Here is a 25264-nt window from a genome sequence, read left to right as displayed (position 1 = left end):
TGTGGGTTTATTATCTTATCTCGAGCCCACATTCATGTTATTATACAAGGCATCCTTACCTCTACCTTGCAGCCTAGAACCAAAAGCAGTGCACTGTTATCAACAAGTCATTGACTTTCGTGTTAAAGAGGGAACTGCAGATGCTGGAGAAGTCTGAAGAAGGGTTTCGGCCCGAAACGTTGCCTATTTCCTTCGCTCCATAGATGCTGCTGCACCCGCTGAGTTTCTCCAGCTTTTCTGTGTAACCGTAGTCATTGACTTTCACAGCCCATCTCTGCCCTTCCCCCACGCACAGAGCCAGTATGTGTGTCGCAGAATTAAAAAAAACACAAATCCTTTCTAAATATTTCATCCAACCTTTTCCTGGGATTGTGAGCATTGTGCTGAGCTGAGCTATATGCATGTTTGTTATCCTTGCACCAGGACTGCACAATGTGGTCCTGGTGGGGTGTGTGTTCCTGTTGGGATTCTTGCTTTGTTCTCCACACCAGGCAGTGGTCAACATGACATGTTGTTTGCATCACCTGCACTGGCCAAAGTGCACCCCTTTCTTAGGGTAAGTTGCTGCCTGTTAAATCAGAAGCTTTGTTCTCCCTGCCAGGCCAGGGAACAGTTTCTCGTGTTCCCCTACAGCCGGCTACAACAAGAACACAGTCTACACTTCACACCCCTCCTCAAAGAATGTGGCTGCTTGCTGCCTGGTGTGGGATGTGTGCAGAATGGTGTGTTCACTTGTTATACTTGTGGATTCGACACCTTCACTGGGCTGAGTTGCTAAACACTCTACTAATCCTCTACTACTTTGTCTTGTTGTGCCCTGATCTATCTGACTGCAACTAGTGCAGACCACCAGGTTCACTGGGTTACTTACTCCAGTGTTACTCATGGAAGCAATGTGAGGGGACAGAGAACTCTCCAGTCCTTGCTGTGTGTTGGTACAGGCAGGCATTGCAGTTTGATCAGGCTGCTTTGCCTGAAGTGTGGTACAGCCTGATATTCCCCTCCCCCAGCTCATCCATATCCCTTCTATTATCAACAGAGGTCGCTTGGCTTTCAGTGTGGAGAAAGCTAGCAAATGATACCCTCAGCTTAAACGCATGGGTAAACACTCTCAGGCATGCTGAGAACAGACAGCGGAGAAAGAAACTGAGAGGGAGTGTGTGAGAGATACAGGGAGAAAGACAAAGGGAACAGACACACGAATCCGTCGAGAAAATCTCATCAGCATTTTGTTGCAACAGTTTCTTGCTGAGACTTTATTTGGTGTCACTTTCCTCAGCCTGTAATGGCAAGGCTGTTCAAAGTGTGCATCTTGCAAGAAGGCTGAACTACTGCAGACCACAAACGGATGTGAAACAAGGATGCATTGAAACTCACTCCATTCTCTCTATCTGTTCCATTCAACAACAGAGAGAGAGAGAGAGAGAGAGAGAGAGAGAGAGAGAGAGAGAGAGAGACGGAGGAAGAGTGAGAATAATAATCAAGAACCTGCTTCCATGCCCTTGGTGTTGTGGCCACAGAAAGATGGATGTGAGATTTTATCCTTCAGCACCAGCGACGGCAGCTGCCCTAGCTGCTGACCCGAACTGCTTGGGCACTGGCTCTTGCCTGGAACATTACTACTCCAACAAGGTAAAAGGCTTTATCATTTAAACTTCTTACAGCTTGCTTCCTCCTCATGCTGCAAGTGTGTTTCCGAGGTTTTGTTCTGACGCTACAAGCAAGAGAATTCCCAGGCTGAGGAACTTGGTTTGTGTCTTGAATCAGAGAAATAGTGTGCACGCGTGTGTATGTGTGCCTGTGGTCTGTGAACATCCTTGAGTATAGCTGTGGTTTGAGTGTGCAAGTGTGTGTACAGTATCCGTGCAGTTAGTTATTGAGTGTGCTTGTGTGTGAATGTGTACAATTGTGTTAGAGTTTGCATCAATGTGTGTTCTGTGTAAAATATTGATTTTATTTTGTGAGTGTTTATGTCTTTATGCAAGAGTGTGTTCTGGTGTTTGCTGTGTGTGTGTAAGTGGTGCTTGGAACGGAGGGTGCTGTGTGTGTGTGAAGTTTAGAGCGTGTTTCTGTAGAGTGGGACTGTGCCTGATGTTGTGTTGTGTGTGGATTGCAGTGTACAAACTCGATGGGGGCAGTAACACCTCAGCTGGGTGAAACGGCCACACTGACCCTCCTGCAGACACTGCCCTGCTCTCCCCCCCCCCCCCCAACTCCCAGAGTGGCCTCACCTCTGTCCCTTCTCCCCCTGCCCCCTATCCCCCTTGCCCCCTACCTCCTATCCCCTGCCCCTTCTACCCCTCCTGCCCCTTCCCCCTTCCACTGCCCCCTATCCCAACTCTTACCCTTGCCCCCTCCTACCTCTGTATCCCCCGACCCGTGCCCCTCTACATCTATCTCTACACTTGCTCCTTCCCCTGCACCCTGCCCCTACCCCTAGTTCTGCCCCTCTCCCAGCCCCTGCCCTACCCCTGCTCTCACCTCTACACCTACCCCTGTGTCTGGCCAGTCCCTCTCAGAGCGGCAGTGATGGGCTGAGCTGTGAGCTAGCTAGCCAGGCAGGCAGGCAGGCGGCAAGGGCAGTCTCCGTGAAGTGTTTGTCTGTGGTGGGTTTGTAAGCTGCCTGTTTATGAGCTCGCATTGACTGGATCAATCAGCAGCCCGTTAGGAGGGACTGTTAAAAAATGTCTTAAGCAAGAGTTTATGCCGGTGTCATCGATCCAGACAGCCACGCGTGCACTCTGAGCGCTCCGGGATACAGGCAATTGTAAAGTGAGGCCATTTGCAATATTAATCAAAGCCCGTGTGCCAAGTGTTTGCATCTGGCCGTGCAATTGGAAAATATGCGCAGGAGATGGTGCTTTCTATTTTCAACCTTAGCAAAAATAGTCTCTGAGAAGGGAAGAGAAGGGGTGAGGACAGGTGTATTGTGTGCGTGTGTGGGTCTGTGGGTCTGCTGTGTTTGTGTGTGTATCTGATGTACCTTTAATGCGCGTGTGTATATGTGTCTCTGTGTGTAGGTGTGTCTATAGTGTGTCTGCGTGTGTATCTCTGTGTATTGTCTGTGTGTGTGTATATCTGATGTGTCGGTGTGTGTGTGTGTGCATCTGTATATGAGTATGTCTATGTTTTTGTGTAGGCACATATATGTATATATGTGTGTCTGCGTTTGTATGTCTCGTGTTTTGTCTGTGTGTGTGTGTGATCGCGTGTGTAACCGTGTGTGTGTGTGTGTGTGTGTGTGTGTGTGTGTGATCGTGTGTGTGTAACCGTGTGTGTGTGTAACCGTGTGTGTTTGTGTGTGTGTGTGTGATCATGTATGTGTGTGTGTGAGTGATCGTGTGTGTAACCGTGTGTGTGTGTGTGTGTGTGTGTTTGTGTGTAACCGTGTGTGTATGTGTACCGTGTGTGTGTGTGACTGTGTGTGTGTAACCGTGTGTGTGTGTGTGTAACCGTGTGTGTGTGTGTGTGACCGTGTGTGTTAGTGTGATTTGCACTAGTCCTGTGTGTTGATTAGTTTGTAACCTCGGTGCCATGTTTGACCCACATGGCCACACTAAGTCTGCTAGTTTCTCCCTCTGTAGCTGCTCGACTTCCATCCTGACACTAATACCTCCTCTCACCCTCTCACCTCCCTGTTACCTCCAGTATTGGCAGTTCCCACACATTCCCGCCCTGTGTCATCCTCCCCTCACACACCGTGACCGACTCCCATCATCTACACTGACCCAAGTCGTTGAGTTTATTGTCAAACACACAAGGCTGGTGAGCTGCAGGTACAAAGCAAATCTTGCATTGGTTCAACAACGTTCTCCTTCCGTGCCTCATCCCTTCCTGTGTCAGTCTATGGGTTTAAACTCTAGATTCATCCCATTCATCTACCTCTGTGCAAGCTCAGCAATTCCCTCCCTTGGCCTCTCTCCATCTCTCTCGTGTTGCCGCCCTCCTCTCTCCTCTTTGCTTTCTCCCTCTGTCCTCTCCTTCTGTCCCTGGGCAGCTGTTCCTTGCTCTGCCAGTGATGGAGACAGCTTCTCATGTTGAGGGCCGGTGTGATGTGAGTGTTAGGGACCGGTCTGAGTTTGGTCGGGCTCTTGGTGCAGAGAAAGCCTTTGGCTACCAGCTCTGATATCTCAGGCATTCTACGCCAAATGTTAATTGAGAATTGCTCTGGTGACATACCTTGGGGTGAAACATATGTGGAGGTTGGTGCAATTATTCCTGGAGTGTGTGGTAGCCCATCGGGCACTCATAAGAGCAAAAAATAGGTCAGCCATGATTGAATGGCAGAACAGACTCAATGGCCTATGAATGGCTTATTTCTGCTCCTATGCCCTATGATGGTATGAAACCTTCCCAATGTGCACAGCAGTGCATTGTTCCTGCCAGCAAAGCATGTTAGTGCCAGCCAGTCGCATTGTCCAGTTGCATACTGTAAGCTATTGTCCTGCTGAGGACGTGAGGTGCTGCACTGACAGCCCTGTTGTAGGGTGCAGGCAGCGGGGAACTATCTTGGTCACATCATCACAAATACAAGTCATTCACGTAGGTGATGTTGGCACCAGCAGTAACATTGGCACATAACAGATCACACAGTAGGCAGTGCCTGGAGATGGCAGATTGATGCGATACTTTGACCAACAGACTTGTGCGTTCTTCAACCAACGTGTGATCACTGACCAAGACACAGTACTTCCTGCAGCCAAATACAAAATAAGTCTCAGAATATTTCATGTGTCGGAAGGAACTGCACATGCTGGTTTATACCAAAGATAGACCCAAAATGCTGGTGCTCAGTAACTCAGCAGGTCAGGCAACATCTCTGAAGAAAAATGAGTGACGTTTCGAGTTGGAACCCTTATAACCATATAACCATATAACATACCTTGGGGTGTCTTCTTCGGACTGAAGCATGTATTCTTCATGTGTCTGAAGAAGGGTTCCGACTTGAAACGTCAGTTACACCAGCATCTTGTGTCTATCTTCAGAATATTTCATGTTCCTCTAGCGTGTTATGAACAAGGGTGAAGCTGCATGACAGACAGCATCACATCTGCTTTTGTGAGAGAGATGTATGTATTGTCCAGAGACTCCAGATACAAAAATTGTCCATGTGTTGAAGTGAACAATGGGTCAACACATGGAGGCTACTTCACGGTGAATATATAACTACAGGTGTAGGAGAACCAAGACCTCAACAGTGGAACAGGCGGAGGACAATGGCTGACCTTAGAGGAGGGTCACAACGGCTGGGAAGGCGGATGGATGAAGGCTGCAGCAGAAAAGGGTCTCCGGTCGTCTAGGACTCCATGCCACTGGATCCTGACCCAGATCTGTCAAGGACCGTGGGGTGGCTGTCTGTGGACCAGTCTCCCCACGTTAAACAAAGTCACGCACAGGCGTTTCCATGTAGGGAATAGCACCCTGGAGACACCCATGGTCAGCCATGACTGAAGGGGGCCTGTTTTGATGAGAAATATTTGTGTGTAAATATTTTTAGATGGATTTCATTATATATGCATATCTGTATTTGCATATCAATGCAGATATCTATATGAGAATAGTCTGAAGAAGGGTCCCGACCCAAAACATCGGCAAACATTTTTCGGAGATGCTGCCTGACCCGCTTTGTAACATTGTTTTGAGGCAAGCTGTGTGTGGATTTCTCGCCGGATATTTGCTCTGTACATCTGTGTGTGCAAAACCATGCATGATATCAATGTGTAGCTTTCTGCGTGTGATTACCACTTGCAGGTGGCTATCTGCTTCTACTTATCTGTACATGCAGGAATTCCCTGGGCAACAATAAATGCAGTTGTCCTGTAGAATTTCCATAGAGTGAAAGATGCATTTCTGTAAAGTTAGTGGACATCCCTGCATCAACGGTAGCATGTGAAATGGTGCTTTTGAAAGTAGACATGAAATGTATTTTTGCACATGGGCTGATGTTTCCTTTGAGGTACCTAAGCCATTGACAATATCCTTCATCACTCAAGCTGCATACTGTTTCACGGTTGCACAGGACGACAGCCAGATAATCCAAGGTGCAGGAGAAAGTTAAACCCGTTTGGGGAGGTTTAAAGAACAGTGTCTTTCGTTATGGCAGCTTTTTAAAAATATGCTGAGATGTTGGCCAACGTTATCCCTGGGAAAACCTTCTGTGAAGTAGCAGTCCCTGGTGAGCCGAGAGCACACACTCCTGCTCCCAAGTTAAATAACAATGGTTTTGTTCAGCAAAGGTGTTTGGTTGCATTGCTGCATGTTACGGTTATAGTTGGAGGGCCGTAGGCAAGCTCAGAACATGTGCAGCAGGAGAAACTTCCATTTCTGTTCATTTGGAAATACATTAGATGACAAGGACTTGTCCAATTATTTGCACAAATGATAGAAAGCCAATCTCACAGTATCTGAGTTGAGGCTGGGTCATTTTTATCTGAAACGTGACTGGAGAATTATTTTTCCCATTTCCAATAAATGCAAAAGTCCAAGTGTAATGAAAAGTGAATGAATGTTTGAAAGTGTTTGACCTTTCTCACAGTGATGCATCCTTTAGTTGTCCTGCCTCCTCCCCACCACATGCTCACTGGGGCCACTTGCCTGTTTGTTTGTCCATAGACTTCAGGGAGGAGATTAAACTCCAGTCGAGGCCTTTGTTTCAATAGCTATATTTCTGTGTTTATCTTGGTGATGTGGACTGTGCTTCCTACTCTAAACAGAAAAAAACAGCACATCTAGAAACTGTTTCGCTATATGAATGAATTATTTAAATAGATGTATTAATTCAACCTAAGAAACACCAACAGCTGCACGAACAACAAGCCTTTATGGCAACAAAACACCGCAAGGAACATCAGTGGAGTTTGATCAATGATGGGTGTGATGAACAGGGTGGGCCAGAGGGCTTCGTGGCTTCATGGCTCTACAAAGTTGACACTATCAGTAGAATAAAATATCCTGATGGATGACCAGACATTTGATCCCAGAGGGAGATGTTCAGAAATCATAAATGAGAAGGGAGCTGTAAGGATGTGGGGGGAGTGAGGAGGAGAGACAGACCTCGGTGTGGGGGAACCAATGCTGGTGATAAACTTACTGGACAGATATTAATTGAAACAGTATTGTTTCTTTCAGTGATGAACCAAGCCTGTGGTTGTGTATGTAGCTATGTGGATCTCAAGGTAGATAAAAATGCTGGAGAAACTCAACGGGTGAGGCAGGATCGATGGAGCAAAAAAATAGACGATGTTACGGCTCGAGACCCGAAACATCGCCTATTTCTTCGCTCCATAGATGCTGCCTCACCCGCTGAGTTGCTCCAGCATTTTTATCTAACCTTCGATTTCCCCAGCATCTGCAGTTCTTTCTTAAACACATATGGATCCCAATGTGTGAGTCTGCATTTTTATATGTATCTGAATGTATGTGTGTCTATTGTGTGTGCGCATATAAAACATACTTACATGTGTAGCGTACATGTATGGTGCACCTGTGTGTACATGCATACTTACACTTATGTGTGGGTACATTTAGAATGCCTTTATTGCTCAAAGAGCTGGTGTTTCTGACTGGGGAACGTACAGCACGGCCATTCACAAACCTAAGTGGGAAAGTGCAGATTTTGTGGAGCAGCGGGCTGTAGATGGCAACCCATTGGCGGTGCAGAGACCTCAGAGATGGCTAAACAGTGGCCATGGCCTTAACCTGGCAAGGAAGTATTCATAACAAGAGTGAAGATAGGACATGTCCGTGTGCTGGCCTGGGCCCAGGGAGACAGCAATTTAATTCCAAAATGTTAAAGAGTAATTAATTTAACAAACTCATCTATCACTAACTGATCTATAGCAAGGGAATGAAACCAGCAATTAGTAACCAACACTGTGATGACCATTTACCAAACTGAAGTGAAATATTTGCAGGAAACCAAACAGTTTAATTGTCAGTGAAGCAGCTTCCTTCCCTTCCCCCACTCCACTTCTGACATAGTTTTGTGAGCTTAATGATTCTGTGCTGAATGTCAGATTCATTCACTGCCACTGATGCACCTGCCTGTCTATTAGTATTACTCTCTATATTTCAATCGCAAGTTTCATTTGCCAAAATAAATGAATGACTATTTCACTGTAATGTTCCCTGGTCAACATTTTGTCCATATGCAGTAACGATGTGGGTCCTTCATCTCATCTTTGTGTTGGGAACATTGTTTATGGAGGGTGGCCAGGGTTTTCCCTGCAGCGTGTACATCACAAACAAAAGGCAGACCTGTAGTGGGGAGGGAGTGGGGAGCTATGGCAGGGCTGCTACTTCACAGGCAGGGTGGGCTGTTCACAGTATTGAGAGTGTGCTTAGCAGGGTCTAACACCCCCCCCCCCCCCCACCCCTCGGAAACAGCAGCAGCCCCACGTGTGTATAGGAACCGGCCTCTTCCTCTGCTCATCCAAGCTCGATACAATTTATGTGATTTAATTCTGTGTCACTGGAAAATCTGCAGTCAATGTCGGTGTCCACAGCTTTAGATTCCTTCAGATAGACACAAAATGCTGGAGTAACTCAGCAGGTCAGGCATCATCTCTGGAAAAAAGGAAGAGGTGACATTTTGGGTCGGGACCCTTCCTCTAACATTCCTACATTTGGATATTTCAGACTGAAGAAGGGTCTCGACCATAAACATGGGTCTGAAGAAGGCTTTCAAACTGAAACGTCACCCATTCCTTCTCCAAAGATGCTGCCTGTCCCGCTGAGTTACTCCAGCATTTTGTATCTATCTTTGGTGTAACTAGCAGTTCCTTCATACACTGGGCTATCTTAACAGTGACCTTGCAGGAAAACATTCTAAATATGAATAATACTCTCTACACAATGTCTAACATCTCAAAACATATATAAGGAAATCCTTTCAAATTCTACTCTTATTTAGCCCAGTGAATAACAGTGTATGAAATGTGAAAACACCAAGAATCAAAGTGCTGGAGTAATTCAGTGTGTTAACCAGCATCTGTGGAAGAATGGACAAATGATGTTTCAGCTCAGTTCCCTTCTTCAGACCCGAAACATTGCCTGTCCATTTCTCTCCACAGATGCTAGCTGACCAGCTGAGTTGCGCCAGCTATTTAGTTTTCATCTAGTTTAGAGATACAGTGCAGAAACAGGCCCTTCAGCCCACCAGGTCCGCGCCAACCAGCGATCCCCGCTTATTAACCGTTTGATTTTTCACCTCAGGGTTCCAGCATCTGTAGTCCCTTGAGTTTCTCTTGAATACCTCCAATCCTAGCTTTACTAGAATGTTGCCTGGGTTTCAGCAACTAAGTTACAGAGAAAGGTTGAACAAGTTAGGGCTTTATTCTTTGGAGCGCAGAAGGTTAAGGGGGGACTTGATAGAGGTCTTTAAAATGACGAGAGGGATAGACAGAGTTGACGTGGATAAGCTTTTCCCACTGAGAGTAGGGAAGATTCAAACAAGGGGACATGACTTGAGAATTAAGGGACAGAAGTTTAGGGGTAACATGAGGGGGAACTTCTTTACTCAGAGAGTGGTGGCTGTGTGGAATGAGCTTCCAGTGAAGATGGTGGAGGCAGGTTCGTTTTTATCATTTAAAAATAAATTGGATAGTTATATGGATGGGAAAGGAATGGAGGGTTATGGTCTGAGCGCAGGTAGATGGGACTAGGGGAGAATCCGTGTTCGGCACGGACTAGAAGGGTCGAGATGGCCTGTTTCCATGCTGTAATTGTTATATGGTTATATTATATGGTTACCTGCTCGATACTTCACATCACCTCCAGCCTCAGTTACTATCGCCCCCAGCTGACCCAAACCCTCCATCTGGATTTACCTATCACTTGCCTGCCCTTGCCCTATTGCCTCATTCTACAAGCTACATCAGTCTAGAGAAAGGTCCCGACCTGAACCCTTGTCCACTCCCTCCACAGATGCTGCCTGGTCACTTGTGTTTAAGAAGGAACTGCATATGCTGGAAAATCGAAGGTACACAAAAATGCTGGAGAAACTCAGTGGGTGCAGCAGCATCTATGGAGCGAAGGAAATAGGAAATGTTTCGGGCCGAAACCCTTCGAAACGTTGCCTATTTCCTTCGCTCCATAGATGCTGCTGCACCCGCTGAGTTTCTCCAGCATTTTTGTGTACCTCCGCCTGATCACTTGAGTTCTTCCTGCAGTCTTTTTTTGCTTCAGATTCCAGCATCTGCCGTCTCTTGCAAACATCTCTGGTGGAGAGTTTGCTAATACACTTGTTTCTCTTGTGTGTGGTTACAGCAGAAGGAGCAAGATAGTTTGCACGTTGCTGGTGCTAACACAAACCACAAACATCAGCCCACCATCAGCTCACCAAGGATCCAGGCCCTTCATGGTGAACACTGGTTTAAACTGATCACTGACACCATGATGAAGTAGTCACCCCATACTTAATATTAACTTAGTTTGAACATATAGACTTCACAAAGTAGAAACTGGTCATTCCGCACTCCATATTTACCTTCCACACGAGTTGGGAATCTTCATCACATTTACCTCCCAGATCCCAGGGACATTCCCTTGTCCCATCTGACTTTGCACAGATCACCTGAAGAAGGGGCTCAACCCGAACTGTCACTTCTCCATGTTTTCCAGAAACGCTGCCCTGACATGCTGAGTAACTCCAACACTTGTGTAATACCAGCATCTGCAGTTCCTTGTTTCCCAGTCTGATTCTGCCTTGGGTTCTGCCTCATTCACTCACCTCGACAACCCCATGTGTGAAGAGGTTTGTAATGGCCCAGTCATCTCTCTCATCTCTCTCGAATTATTTTCCCCGGCCCCTCACTGTTCTTCATCACTGGAGCACAGCCTGTTAGTTTCTGAATTCTCTCTTCCATTCATGACCTTGCTGAAGTGTGTGGGAGAGTACAGAGTGCTTCTTACAACTGGGGACTGAGAGAATGGTGAGGCGTTGCATCTCACCGCTTCAGGATCAGTACAGGGGTTTTGCACCATAGGACAGTGGCCTCTGTGGAAAATGGAAAATGCTGAAAACTCATGAAACAACATTGTAAAACTCCTCACACTCGTAAAGGTGACCTGACCATTAGTTTTACAGTCTTTATTCAGTCATAAATGTTGATTTGGATGCTGCTCCCTTCCCTATGGAATCCTGCCAAGGGTTTATTTTGCATCATGTAGGATAATGTCTCAGCAGATTTAGGGTTAGGCACGGTGGAGATTGGAATGCTGGTGATGAGCGTCTTGGGAAACATTAAGGTGGATAATTCCCCAGGGACCGATGGGATCTGTCCTCAGATACTGAGGAAGGAGATTGTTGGGGCCTTGACAGAAGATTTAAAGGCTAGAAACCATGTACCACCAGGCTCAGGGATCGCTTCTTCCCCACTTCTTCCCTGCTGCTACTGAAAAGTCCTCCCATAGTGAGGATGTAACCCCAATTTCCCAAACTATCTCATTACAGCTCTTGCACTTTTAGTTTTGATCTAAACTTTGTAACGGTGACGGTGTAATCCTATATTCTACACTCGGGTGTTGTCTTGGTTTCATTGTACGTGTAGTATGATTGGTTAGCAAGCATTGGCTAAACAAAGTTCAGCACACATGGTATGAATAAACCAAACTCAATATCACAAAGCATGGACCTAGTAGGGATTATTCGCATGGCTATATGTGAGGACGGTCCTGTCTCACTAATTTAATTCAAGTCCTGTGAGGAGGTGATGAAGATATTTGGTGGGGTGAGGGCAGCAGATGTTGTCTCCTTGGGCTTTAGTAAATATAGCATTTGACAAAATCCTTCATAGTAGACTGATTCAGAAGATTAAGTCACATGGGATCCATGGTGAGTTACAGTGCCGGATTTACGTATAAGCTAAACAAGCTATAGCTTAGGGCCCCCATTTTCTAGGGGACCCCCCGAAAAAATTGATGGGCCTCGAGGTCTAGGGGGGCCTCCGGCCAAGGCAGGACACCTACCGTTCAACTCTGGGCGGCCCCCCTCTCTCTCTCTCTCTCTCCATCTCCCCCCGTTATCCGTGTCCGGGCCGCCGGGCTCCGCTCGCTCCTCATCCGCCGGCACAGCAGGCCGCCTTGCACATGCGCACAACCACGGCCAGCACATCATCGGCCGCCCTGCGCATGCATGCGCACTGCAACGGCAACTGGTCGGCGCTGGGCACTTTCTCCCTCGCTTTGAATTGTGGGAGATTTGGCCGCCATGGCTGTCCGGTCGTTGGGGGCCTCACAAGTGGAACAGCTTAGGGCCTCTCTTCATCTAAACCCGGCACTGGTGAGTTACTATATTGGATCCAAAATTGGCTTGTTCGTTGAAGACAGCAGATAGTGGGAAAGACTTTGGAGAGCGTGTTGAAGAGTTCACTAGCATGTTGCCTGTATTGGGGGGGGGGGCTATAAGCTCTGAGCAGAGACTGGACAAACGTTGATTGTTTTCCATGGTCAGAGGCTGAGGAGTGACCTGTATATAAAACAATGAGAAGTATAGATAGGGTAGACAGGCAGAGTGTTTATCCCAGGGTGGAAATGCCAAATACCAAAGGGCACAGCCTTAAGGTGAGGTGGGAGACTAGAACATTCTGCAGGGGAGGTGCTAAAAGCAGACACAATGGCAACATTTAAGATGCATTTAGATAGACACACGAACAGGCAGTGAATGGAGGGATATAGACCATGTGCAGGAGATGTGACTAGGCATCATGGTCGGCACAGACACTATGGGCCGAAGGGCCTGTTCCTGTTCTGTACTGTTCTATATCTACAGGCACCGTGAGACAATGCAGCACTGGGGCATCACAGGAGAGGGTGTGAAGCCCAGGTCTGATGCAGGACAGAGAGGGCTGCTCTGATCACTGAGATGACCAGGCCCAGGACAACCATGCTGGATCTCTGCGCAATCTTCTGCTCCTGTTCTGTTGAAATATCACAGTACAATTCCTGATCACCTATTGGTTTCCTGTCTGTGCCGATGACATCTGTGAATGTCTCTAAATGTGTGTGTGTGTTTGTGAGTGTGGTCTGTGTGTGTCAGTGTAGCAGTCAGAGTCATTTTGTGTCTGGCCAGTGTTTGGAGTTCTACACATTCAGAAATGTTTGAAGCTACACCAGGACCCCAGCTGATGCCCCCCCCCCCCATCCCCCCATCCCCCACCCCCCCCCCCCCCCCCCCCCCCCCTCCCCCCCCCCCCCCCCCCCCACTCCCCCCCCCCCCCCCCCCCCCCCCCCCCCCCCCCCCCCACCCCCCCCCCCCCCCTCCCCCCCCCCCCCCCCCCCCCCCCCCCCCCCCCCCCCCTCCCCCCCCCCCACCCCCCCACTCCCCCCCCCACCCCCCCCCCCCCCCCCCCCCCCCCCACCCCCCCCACTCCCCCATCTGCAGTTTCAGCACGGAGACTCAGCGAAGTGAAACTTTAGCCCACACCATCCTGCAAGCGATCACATTGAATGGCGGTGCAGACTCGAAGGGCCAAATGGCCTACTCCTGCACCTATTGTCTATGTTTCTATGGAGCCAGTTATACAAGAGGGTGAGCTGATCCGCTCCCTCTGGCAGGAGGAGAGTGTTGGTGCCACACATGCGCTCACTGTCCAGTTGTACTGAGGAAGCATCAGCTCTTGGGCAAGATGCTTTCACCCCGCGTAGGAACGGCCAGCCTGGCGATCAGATTGAGTTTAGAAAATGCAATCCAGAGAGAGTTTGGTATGGACAGATTAGGATCTGCCACGTTTGAACTTTGGCCATTCATCATGGAAACGGCCCTTTGGCCCACAACATCCATGCCAACTGTTGCCCAGCTGCAACGGTCCCATTTGCCTGTATTTGGATTGTTCTCTTCTAGGCATTGTCTATTTGTGTCTGTCTAAATATCTTTTAAACATAGTCCTATTGAATCCCATCACCTCCTCTCGCTATGTGCTCCAGATATCAGCTACCCACGTGCAGAACACCTTCCACTCAAATCCCCATTAAAACTTCATCTCACCTTAAGCCTTTGCCTCTTATTTATGATACCCCTACCATGGGAAACAAGACATTGATCACCTATACTGTCTATGCCTCACATAATCTCATACATACCCATCAGCTCACCACTCAGCCTCCGGGGAAAACAAGGTCAGCCTGTTCAAATAGTCCCCATAAGCAAAGTTCTCTGATCCAGTCAACATGCTGGAGAATCTCCTCTGCACTCTCTCCATGGATCCAGTCAACATGCTGGAGAATCTCCTCTGCACTCTCTCCATGGCCACCACATCCTCCCTGTGGTGTGATGAGCAGACCAGCACACACAGCAACTCCCTGCGGACTAACCGCTGTTTAATTTTACAGATACAGCGCGGAAACAGACCCTTCGGCCAACCGAGTCCGCATCGACCAGCGATCCCCGCACATTCACACAAGCCTACTCACACTAAGGACAATTTACACTTATACCAAGTACACAAACCCAAGCCAATTAACCTACAAACCTGTACGTCCTTGGCGTGTGGGAGGAAACTGAAGATCCCGGAGAAAACCGACCGAATGAACGTACAAACTCCGTACAGACAGCACCTGTAGGTGGGATCAAACCTGGGTGTGTGACGCTGCTAGCGCTGTAAGGCAGCAACTCTACCACTGCACCCGTTTAAAAAACAAGTATTTTAATACAATGTGTTACGGGCCTGTCCCACTTAGGCTATTTTTTAGGCGACTACAGGTGACCAGGCTGTTGCCACGTGGTCGCCGGGGTGTCACCTGTACAGTTGTTAGTCGTCTCCTCAGTCGCCCAAAGAGGCGTAGCGGCTTTCTGGTTGCCGCTGGATTTTCAACATGTTGAAACATTTTCGGGGACTGTCGGTGACAGTGGGTTAGACACCAATGAGCGTAGCTTGACCTCCTGACGTAGGTTCTGTGGTAGTTGTCGCCGGGTGATGTCGTTGTCGCCGGGTGATGTCGTTGTTGCCGGGTGATGTCGTTGTCGCCGGGTGATGTAATTGTCGCCAGGTTAATGTAGGTTGTCGCCGGGTGATGTAGTTGTCGCCGGGTGATGTAGTTGTCGCCGGGTGATGTAATTGTCGCCGGGTTAATGTAGGTTGTCGCCGGGTGATGTAGTTGTCGCCGGGTGATGTAGTTTGTCGCCGGGTGATAATTGTCGCCCGGGTAATGTAGTTGTCGCCGGGTGATGTCGTTGTCGCCGGGTGATGTCGTTGTCGCCGGGTGATGTAGTTGTCGCCGGGTGATGTAGTTGTCGCCGGGTGATGTAGTTGTCGCCGGGTGATGTCGTTGTCGCCGGGTGATGTCGTTGTCGCCGGGTGACGTAGTTGTCGCCGGGTTAATGTACGTTTCTCGCCGGGTGATGTCGTGTCGCCGGGGATTTTCGTTGTCACCGGGTGATGTCGTTGTCGCCGGGTGATGTCGTTGTCGCCGGGTGATGTCGTTGTCGCCGGGTGATGTCGTTCGCCGGGTGATGTCGTTGTCGCCATTGATGTCGTTGTCGCCGGGTGATGTCGTTGTCGCCGGGGTGATGTAGTTGTCGCCGGGGCTGATGTAGTTGTCGCCGGGTGATGTCGTTGTCGCCGGGTTAATGTACGTTGTCGCCGGGTTAATGTACGTTGTCGCCGGGTGATGTACGTTGTCGCCGGGTGATGTAGTTGTCGCCGGGTGATGTCGTTGTCGCCGGGTTAATACGTTGTCGCCGGGTGATGTACGTTGTGTCGTTGTCGCCGGGTGATGTCGTTGTCGCCGGGTGATGTAGTTGTCGCCGGGTGATGTAGTTGTCGCCAGGTTAATGTACGTTATCGCCCGTGCTGACTTTGGGTTTTTTTTGTTGTTAAAGTAATGATCTATTTCAAATGTTATGTCGAAGGGGGATTTTCGACGACCTGCTACGACTATGACAGTCGCCGGCAGTTGCCTAAAAATACCTAAGTGGGACAGGCCCTTTGGTGAGCTCACCTCACTGCTCCCATTCACTCATTGACCAGATGGCCTTGTTTACAGATGATTCCCATGGCCACCCTGGTCTTTACCTATCAGAGACAGCCCTCCCTCCCATGTTTCCTGCAGATTCACAAACTTTAGACTTTACTTTAGACTTTAGTGATACACTGTGGCCCACCGAGTCTGTACCGACTAGCGTTCAACACATACGCCAACCCGCACATACTGGGGACAATGTTTCAACTTACCGAAGCCAATGAACCTACAAACTTGTATGTCTTTGGAGTGTTAACGTACAAACTCTGTATAGACAGCACCCATAGTCAGGATCGAACCTGGGTCTCAGGCGCTGTGAAGCAACAGATCGACCACTGATCCTCTAACAAGTATTTGTCTCATGTTCACCCCTGATGGAGGGTATGTATCTTCCCACACATGTGGCCTGACCTGCGGATTTCCAGTATTCCTGTTTCTTATCTTAGTGTTTTGTAAAGTTGCCACATCATGTCACAACTCTTATGTCTTTACCTTTGGACATCAGAATGATTTTATTGTCTCTGGTAATGAGGAAGTTTGTTGAAAAGGAGATATACGGAGCAAACATCACATGGCACTCTAAATTATATGGCTTTTATATTGCTGTTGCTTCACTTGGGAAAAGGTCAGGGATTTCATGAGCCAGTTACAGGGTGTCAGGGTGCCGGTGACTGTCAAGTTGCTGTACCTCTACATTTCAGTACGGCACAGTGGAGCAGTGGTAGCGCTGCTGCCTAACGGGCCTGTCCCACTTAGGCCAGTTTTCAATGGACTGCCGGTGACTGTCAAGTTGCTGCAGTCGCCTGAAAAACCTGGAACTGGAACAGCGACTGTCAGACACCACACACACACACACACACACACACACACACACACACACACACACACACACACACACACACACACACACACACACACACACACACACACACACACACACACACACACACACACACACACACACACACACACACACACACACACACACACACACACACACACACACACACACACACACACACACACACACACACACACACACACACACACACACACAAACACATGGCAATGGCGGGGGATAGGCAAGCGGGGGTGCGCTGTCTAAAAATTTCCAACGGTGCAAAGCCAAGGTGATACAGACACACACCGCGATTAACAGGAAGGTTAGCTCTGTAATTAAGATGGCTAAGCACAGTGTACTTTTAAGAAACTAGAGATACACGGCTGTGAGGCTCGGCAGACATTTAACATTACCAGTCAGTTCCTTGGTTCTGAAAACTACTGCTTACCTTTTTTTCCCCCCAACGAGCCAATGAAATTCACCGGTCAGCTCCGGCTGCAACCTACGAGAACCTCCGAGAACCTCGACCTGGCGACCCACTAGGACCTCCTTGCGACCCACCTACGGCTCGAGGATTCTCGCTAATCTCCATGGCGACTTCATTCCTAGTCGCTGCTAATTTTTCAACATGTTGAAAAAATTCTCGGCGACCATAATCAGGCCGTGACTAGTTCCCAAAATGTGGGAACTCCTCACGCCCGTGAAGGCAACTCCCCGGCAACCGCCTACGAACATGTGGCGAACATGTGACCATGCGACGGCTGCAAAGTCTCCTGCAGTCGCCTAAGTGGGACAGGCCCATTACAGCGCCAGAGATCCGGGTTTGATCCTGAGTACGGGTGCAGTCTGTTCAGAGTTTGTACGTTCTCCCTGTGACCACGTGGGTTTCCTCCTGCTCTGCTTTCCTCCTACATACCAAAGACATGCAAGTTTATAGATAAATGGCCTCTGTATGTTACCTCTAGAATGTGGGGAGTGGCTGCGAAACTGGGATGTTAGAAGGAATGTGAATGGGCGATCGATAATCGGCATGGATTAGGTGGGCCGAAGGGCTAGTTTCCACGCTGTATCTCCTTAGTTTACTAAGGTTCGTCAGTGAAGACAGCCTGCTGGTTCAATGTGCAGCCACAGTGCAACGCCAGGGCAGCTGAGGAAGTTAGATTCAGTTCATTGAACGGTATCTGGAAGAACGATGGGTTTGTAATGATGTGGCTATTACACTGAGCATTGTGACAGAAATCTAGCTGTCCCAATACTGTCCTTGCTCTGGCTTGGCTTCTCTGTGGCTTCCTGAGATGGGCACCCAGTCCAGAGGCAAGCAGCAATGGGCAGTAGGTCATCTCCATGCCAGCCGCATTCACATTCAGTGAACAAAGAAAATAGACATAACAGAAGCCTCAGGGACTGATAGTGCAGTGAAGTGCCTGCTCCTTCCATGGACCATCCAGCTCTCCCTCTGCTCCGGTTTACTGCCACAAGGAGGGCTGTATAACCACCCACAACCCAAACCGCAGCCTCCTATCTCCACCCACCCAGGGTGCTGGTCAATGGGGCTCGGAGCTGCAAACATCAGGCCTGTCCCAGTCATTCATCATCGGCTCGGCCTCTGGGTCACACTGGTTTGTGGCAAACATCTTGATAGTTAACTAGTCATTTCTGACCTTTAGTGTAAATTTGGCTGACTGACCTTTCAGCAGAGAAAGGATGTGGTGAGTTATTTCAGAGAAACTACAAAGTAATTGTGTATTTTATAGTTAATCAGCTGATCCAAGATGTTGAGAACTCGCTGGAACTGTTAGTGATGCTTCACATTGGTGACCAAGTACAGCAGCTCCTCCTGTGGGGATGGGGAATGGAGGGGAGTGAGATCACCACGGCAACGTCTCAGCAGGGCCCATCTTCACTTGATGTTCAGTGTGTTCTCCATCCATGCTGACGGGTACACTGCCCTGCTCACTGCAGTTGGCCAGGTGAGCCCAGGGTGAAGGCAGGTCCAATGGAGATAGTGTCAACCCAGAATGAGAGGACAATATTAGCGATGTACGTGTCCAAAAAGGCTTCTTATTCTTTATTATAAATACATTACCACTTTAGTGTTGCCCTTTGTTGATTGGAGGTCAAATACGGTCAGGTTCAGTCAGGCCAGGGACTTTTCCATGATCAGATTGTTGGACCAACTATCTAATCAGGCAGCACGGTGGCACAGCGGTAGAGTTGCTGCCTTACAGCATCAGAGACCTGGTTCCACCCTGACTATGGGTACTGTATGTGTGGAGTTTGCATGTTCTCTCTGTGACCAAGTGGATTTTCTCCAGGTGCTCCAGTTTCTTCCCACACTCTAAAGATGTATAGATTTGCAGATTAATTGGCTTTGGTGAGTTGTAAAATTGCCCCTAGCGTGTTAGATAGTGCTAGTGTACGAGGTGATCGCAGGTTGGTGTGTACGACACTCGGTGGGCCGAAAGCTCTCTTTCCACGCTGTATCTCTAAAGTCTAAAGTCTACCATTAAGAAAAGACACAATATCCTGGAGTAACTCGGTGAGTCAGGGAGCATTCTGAACTGCTTAGTTACTCCAGCACTTTGAGACTTTCTTTGAAAACCTGTATCTGCAGTTCCTTGAGTCTACTATCTATCCCATCAGTGTGGTGGTAGCGACAGGTCCATGGCGACTGACATTGACACCATTGAATGTTGACCCCACAGTGATCCCCACACAGGTCGCCAGAGGAGACAACAATGGCCTTTGTCTGTCAGCCCAACAGTAAACTGATGACCTCATTCCAATTGTCAAAAAATCAATGGAAATGTTTAGCTTTGTGAAACTGTTCCAGCTTTCCGGTCCCTACTAGTAGCGCACCTCACTAACCACATGGGAATCAGTGTGGAAACTGCCTCAAACCCACAGCGCTGGGCACTAGTCTAGTCTAGTTTATTGTCACGTGTACCAAGATACAGTGAAAAACTTCAGAAACCCAATCACCTTCCTAGATCCCATCAACCCTCCTCCTTCATTCAGGTATCCTATAGGGAGGGGCAGCACGATGAATCAGCAGTAGAGTTGCTGCTTCACAGCGCCAGAGACCCGGGTTCCATCCTGACTACGGGTGCTGCCTGAACGCAGTTTGTACATTCTCCACGTGACTGCGTAGGTTTTCTCCGGGTGCTCCGGTTTCCTCCCACACTCTAAAGATGTACAGGTTTCTAGGTTAATTGTCTTCTGTAAATTGTAAGTTGACCCTAGTGTGGGCGGCGTGACTCACATTGCAGCGGCCTCTGCAGTCCGTCTGTTGTTTTTTTATTTTTGTCGCTTTTGAATATTTGAATGTAGTTTAAAGTGCTTTTTTTTAACTGGGTGTGTGTGTGGGGGACGGGGGGGAAACTTTTAAAATCTTTCCCCTGCACGGAGGACCCGACCTGTTCCCTGTCGGGTCTCCGTTGTCATTGGGGCCTAGCACCGTGGAGTGGCCTCCAACCGGAACCACCTGGGGCTCCAGTCGCGGAGCTGCGGGAGGAGCGGTGGTGGCGCGCTGCTGCGACCCGACCCCGGAGATTCGGAGGCTCCAACCGCAGGTCTGGTGGACAGTGACACCGGGAGCCCGCGGGTCCCTGCTGGGAGACCGTTTTTTGGGGCTTCCGCAACGGCGACTTCTCCCGTCCCAAGTTGCGGGGTTGAAAATTGCCTGGAGCGGGGTCTTACATCGCCCGGCGCGGCTTTAAATGGCCACGGGACTTGCTAGCGCCCGCCGGGGGCTCCAACATCAAGACCCGGAGCACGGCCTTGCATCACCCGGCGCGGCTTTAATGGCCGAGGGACACTTACCATCGCCCGCCGGGGGCTTTGACTCTGACATCGGGAGGAGAATGAGGAGTGCAGGGGAGAGATAAGACTTTGCCTTCCATCACAGTGAGGAGGAGATTCACTGTGATGGATGTTTGTGTAAATTGTGTTGTGTCTTGGTTCTTTTTCTTGTTTGTATGACTGCAGAAACCAAATTTCGTTTGAACCTCAATGAGGTTCAAATGACACAAATAAATTGTATTGTATTGTATTGTAGTGTGTAGGATAGTGCTAGTGTAAGAGGTGATCGCTGGTCGGCACAGACTCCGTGTGCCAAAGGGCCTGTTTCTGTGCTGGGATTGCTGTCCTGGGCTTCAGGAAGTACGGTAATTAGGAAGGGAGCCGTGACCATTTATTTCTCAGGTGGATATTGGGTCCTCTTGGTGCAGATATATCTCCCCAACATGATGTGAATAGGTTAGGGTTCAGGTGTTACTCCTCACTCTTATTCAGACATGAAAGCACCTTGTGTCAGATGCATGACCAACAACGTGGTTTGTTGTTGATATTTCGGACAATCACAGGCACATTAAACTTTCAACTCACACTTTATTTTTAATGTTTATATCCATTTGGATGTTAATAGGTTATTTGATTTTAGTTTGATTGAAAAATATATACGGTATTTATTGGTAGACAAGACTGAGTCATTACTACTGTGCTGGGACTTATTGGGGTACGTCAGTAATATTGCCCTCAGGAACCGTTTGTTCTGTAAGTTTATCAATACTCACTCGAGGTCTCCAGAACTGCATCAGTGTTCCAAGGGATGTGGCCCACCTGCAGAGGGATCTGGGAGGTTGTGTTAAGGTTTTATAGGGGACCAGTGGTAACATTCATGTTTAATAGGGGACATCCCCTGGATGGGTGACTGAGTGCGGTATGTCCCAGGGTTAGACTGCATGGGTCTTCAGTCGTATAGACATTAACTGGTAACCTTCTCCTTCTCTGGGTCCATCTGCTGTGTTGTTATTGAACCAAGCTGCCCGGGTCCTGATCCTGATGTGCCTGGGACAGCCTGTGCCTGCATGAAACGGTCTAAGTGAATCACTTTAAGCTTTATGCTCACAAGCATATCTTCTCTCACTCCACAGAGTTAATGTGTTGACATGAAATTCCATGTTCTCTGTTTGCCGTGTTTGTAATTATATTCATTAGGAATTATCTGCTCACTGGGCAATAAAATGGCAAATAGTCAACAGAATGTTAGATATTTTTACCGCTGTTCTGGGCTAGTGCTGGTGCAGCTCGACAAACAGGTAACATGCACTTGGTGAAATGGCACTTTGGCAAGTGAGAAAAGGAGAATAAAATGACTGCTTCATTTAGCAGCTGCTGGGAGATTGTTATCCTAATGTGCCTGTTTGCTGGCACACACACCCGTGCCTGGTGCTGCTCTCTGGCTGTTGGTGGTATATGGATTCTGGCTATCTGGTGGTCAGGGACAGAGGGCCAGCATGACAAAGAAGGGTCTCGACCCAAAACATTTTCCCCATGCAGGGATGCTGTCTGACCCGCTGAGTTACTATCATTAAACACTCGTTTGCATGCATAACCACATTGCACTCTATCCTGGGAGTGGTTGTAGAAACAAGGAACTGTAGATGCTGGTTTATACAAACAAATAAACAAAGTGCGGGAGTAACCTAGAGTTTGTAGAGAACATGGATAGGTGAGGCTTTGGGTCACAATCCTTCTTCAGACTGATTGTAGGGATGGGAGTGAACACAAGCTGGAAGGGATGAGTGGCAGGGTGAAGCATGGAGGGTCTCGGTGTGGATTATGGGGAGGAGAGAGAAGCGGGCAGTGCGGGGCTGGGGAATGATAGGGTTGGAAGCTGTGGAGGGCAGATCGGCAGAGGTGTTAAGATCAGCAACAGTGTGGGACATGATGGCCTGGCCTCAGCACAGTAGACAGTAGACAGTCGACTATTGGTGCCCCAGTTGTTGGTGGGGGTCTACTGACGATGTTGGGATCGTTGCTGTGAGCAGGGGGAGGCTGTGTGTTCACATGTGTGTGAGGGGGGGATTGGATTGGGTGAGGGGTGTGGAGGTCAAGATGCTGGGACTACGGAATGGACAATCCGCAGCTTGTGTACCCTCAGTGACCTGATGAGTCGTATATGGATTTGACGCAGACCCAGGGCACCCACGATGGTGCCAGTCCCCATGCCAGTCCTGCCACCTGCCTCACCTAGAGTGATAGAGTCATGCAGCACGGCCCACTTGCCCACACCAACCAACATGTTTTATCTACACTAGTCCCACCTGCCTACGTTTGGCCCATATCCCTCTAAACTATCCATAGATATCCTATGCGTAAATGCTTCTTAAACATTGGGATGGTACCTGCCTCAACTACCTCTCCCGGCAGCTCGTTCCATACACCCATCTACCACAACCTCTATCGTCAACACACCTTTCCATTGCTTTCTCCCTTTTGCTTAGGTTTCCCTTTATAATTTCTGAGCTTGGCCACTTTAACTTACCCTCCTCCAACCATACCTGCCCCAGACTCTGCTCTCTAGCTGAGGCCATTAGCCGTACATCTCCCCTGCTCACACTCCACACCACCCTGCTGATGGTGCACTGTGATGGTGATACATCATACTCTGGCTTCTTAAACTAGTCAGTCATAGTCAGAGAAAGATACAGCAAGGAAACAGGCCCTTTGGCCCACAAAGCCTATTCTGGTCACCAACCACCCACACGTAGCCACCTCCATTGTTCCATCTTTTTAATACTCCCCAGAGTCTCACCAATCCCCCTTAGATTCTCTCACCTACAAGAGACAATTTACAGCAGCCAATTAACCTATCGACCTGCTGTAGATCTTTGAGTCTCCGGGAGCAGCCCACATGGTCACAGGGAGAACGTGCAAACTCCACACAGACAGCAGTGAAGGTTAGGGAGGCCTCTGGCATTGTGAGGCGGCAGCTCTACCAGTAGCTCTACCACTGTGCGCAGGATGTGTTTACACACAGTACCCTTATACCTCAGACAAACAAAACTGACTGTAGCAGCAAAGTAGCCATTTCATGGGTGCAACAGCTCAGCCAGGCATTGCGAGCATGTTTGAAATCTGTTTACGCCTGGTCTCCCTATCTCCAGTACCCTTCATCAATAGACATCTCTCGCTGGCCAGGGGGCTGGCAGGAGAGGGGGCTTCAGAATTCCACTGCATTTTGTGTCAAGGACTTTCCTCACCTCAGCCCGGATCTCTCCTGGAGTAAGTTGACAGCTTGAGGAAAGTAGCAGCCACATGGAGTCACTGACCCCCTCCGTGGTATTGGGTGGCGTGTCCTTGGAAACTCTGTCATTTACAATTCTACCTCAGCTTTTGCCTCTGATCTCAGGAGTTCATTTATAGAAGATTCTTGTTCAAAGACTAGAAGTACGACGTCTTGTTCAACGTGTGAATGGTTTATTGTGTATGCAGTAAAAGTGAAGAATATAATTGATTGCAAGGATATCACATCTTGTCACATTGATTAACCTGCTGGTACAATCACACCGATCCCTTACATCCCAGGAACTCAGACCCCAGAGGTAAACCAGAAGCCGGAGCCACCACAACAGCCTTGCAATTTATATCCCTGGTCAATTCATCCCTTTCCACCCAAACCAACCCCTCCCTGGGTACCTTCCTCTGTATCCAACGGAGATGCTACACTTGTCGCTTTACCTCCCCCCTCGACTCCATCCAAGGACCCAAACAGTCTTTCCAGGTGAGGCAGAGGTTCACCTGCACCTCCTCCAACCTCATCTACTGTATCCGCTGTTCCAGGTGTCAACTTCTCTACATCAGTGAGACCAAGCGCAGGCTTGACGATCGATTCGCCCAACACCTCCGCTCAGTTCGCACTAACCAACCTGATCTCACGGTTGCTCAGCACTTCCACTCCCCCTTCCTTTCCCAAACTGACCTTTCTGGTCTGACCAATGCCCCTCCATTGCCAGAGTGAGGCCCAGCGCAAATTGGAGGAGCAGCACCTCATATTTCGCTTGGGTAGTTTACAGCCCAGCGGCATGAACATTGACCTCCAATTTTAGATAGCCCTTGCTTTCTCCCTCCTTCTCCTCCCCTTCCCAGCTCTCCCACACAGCCTACTGTCTCCACCTCTTCCTTTCTTCCCCCCCCCCCCCCCCCACCTGACATTAGTCTGAAGAAGGGTCTCGACCTGAAACGTCGCCTATTCCTTCTCTCCATAGATGCTGCCTCACCCGCTGAGTTTCTCCAGCATTTTTTGTCTACCTGCAATTTATATTTGTCGTTAAGTGTCGAGAAGAGAAGAATAGAAACTCACAGATTGTAGTGAAAGCTATGGTTCAGAAATGGTCTTTCAGGAGGGAAGTCAAAGTCTGCAGCAATGCTGTTGGCCGGTCATGACCACTCCATTGATGCACCTTAACGGGACTATTCAGTGTCTGTGCCATGCTCATCCAGGTGTCTGGGACTGGGGTCTGTTTGCCTTCATCTCCTGCATATCTCCTCTCGCTGTGGGAGTTGAATCGACAACAGGCTGCAGACCTCTCCACAGCTATCACTAACACCTGATTCAGACTGGTCAACAAAGCATTGCTCATCAGCTGGACCCGTCTCTGCAGCTTCTCCGTCTCTCACATG

The 25264-nt window shown here is 48.8% G+C and overlaps 1 protein-coding gene across 6 annotated transcripts in view; it reads left to right on the top strand.

Moving 5' to 3' along the window:
- Nucleotides 1-358: 358 nt before the first annotated feature.
- The window catches only part of tox2 (TOX high mobility group box family member 2), a 115935-nt gene continuing 91029 nt past the window's right edge, over nucleotides 359-25264 (top strand). The window contains exon 1 of one of the 6 annotated variants that reach the window (XM_055651944.1): nucleotides 359-556. In XM_055651944.1, the coding sequence (XP_055507919.1) occupies nucleotides 398-556 (159 nt within the window). In that variant the 5' untranslated portion in view covers nucleotides 359-397. Of the gene's footprint in view, nucleotides 557-659; nucleotides 1633-25264 lie in introns of those variants that run through there. The other 5 variants (XM_055651950.1, XM_055651946.1, XM_055651949.1 and 2 more) reach the window with 5 other exon arrangements.

The sequence above is a fragment of the Leucoraja erinacea genome, chromosome 21 (genome assembly GCF_028641065.1).
Source record: "Leucoraja erinacea ecotype New England chromosome 21, Leri_hhj_1, whole genome shotgun sequence".
Lineage (NCBI taxonomy): Eukaryota > Metazoa > Chordata > Chondrichthyes > Rajiformes > Rajidae > Leucoraja > Leucoraja erinaceus.
Note: the sequence above shows the minus strand (reverse complement) of the source record. Positions and strands in the feature narration are given on the sequence as shown.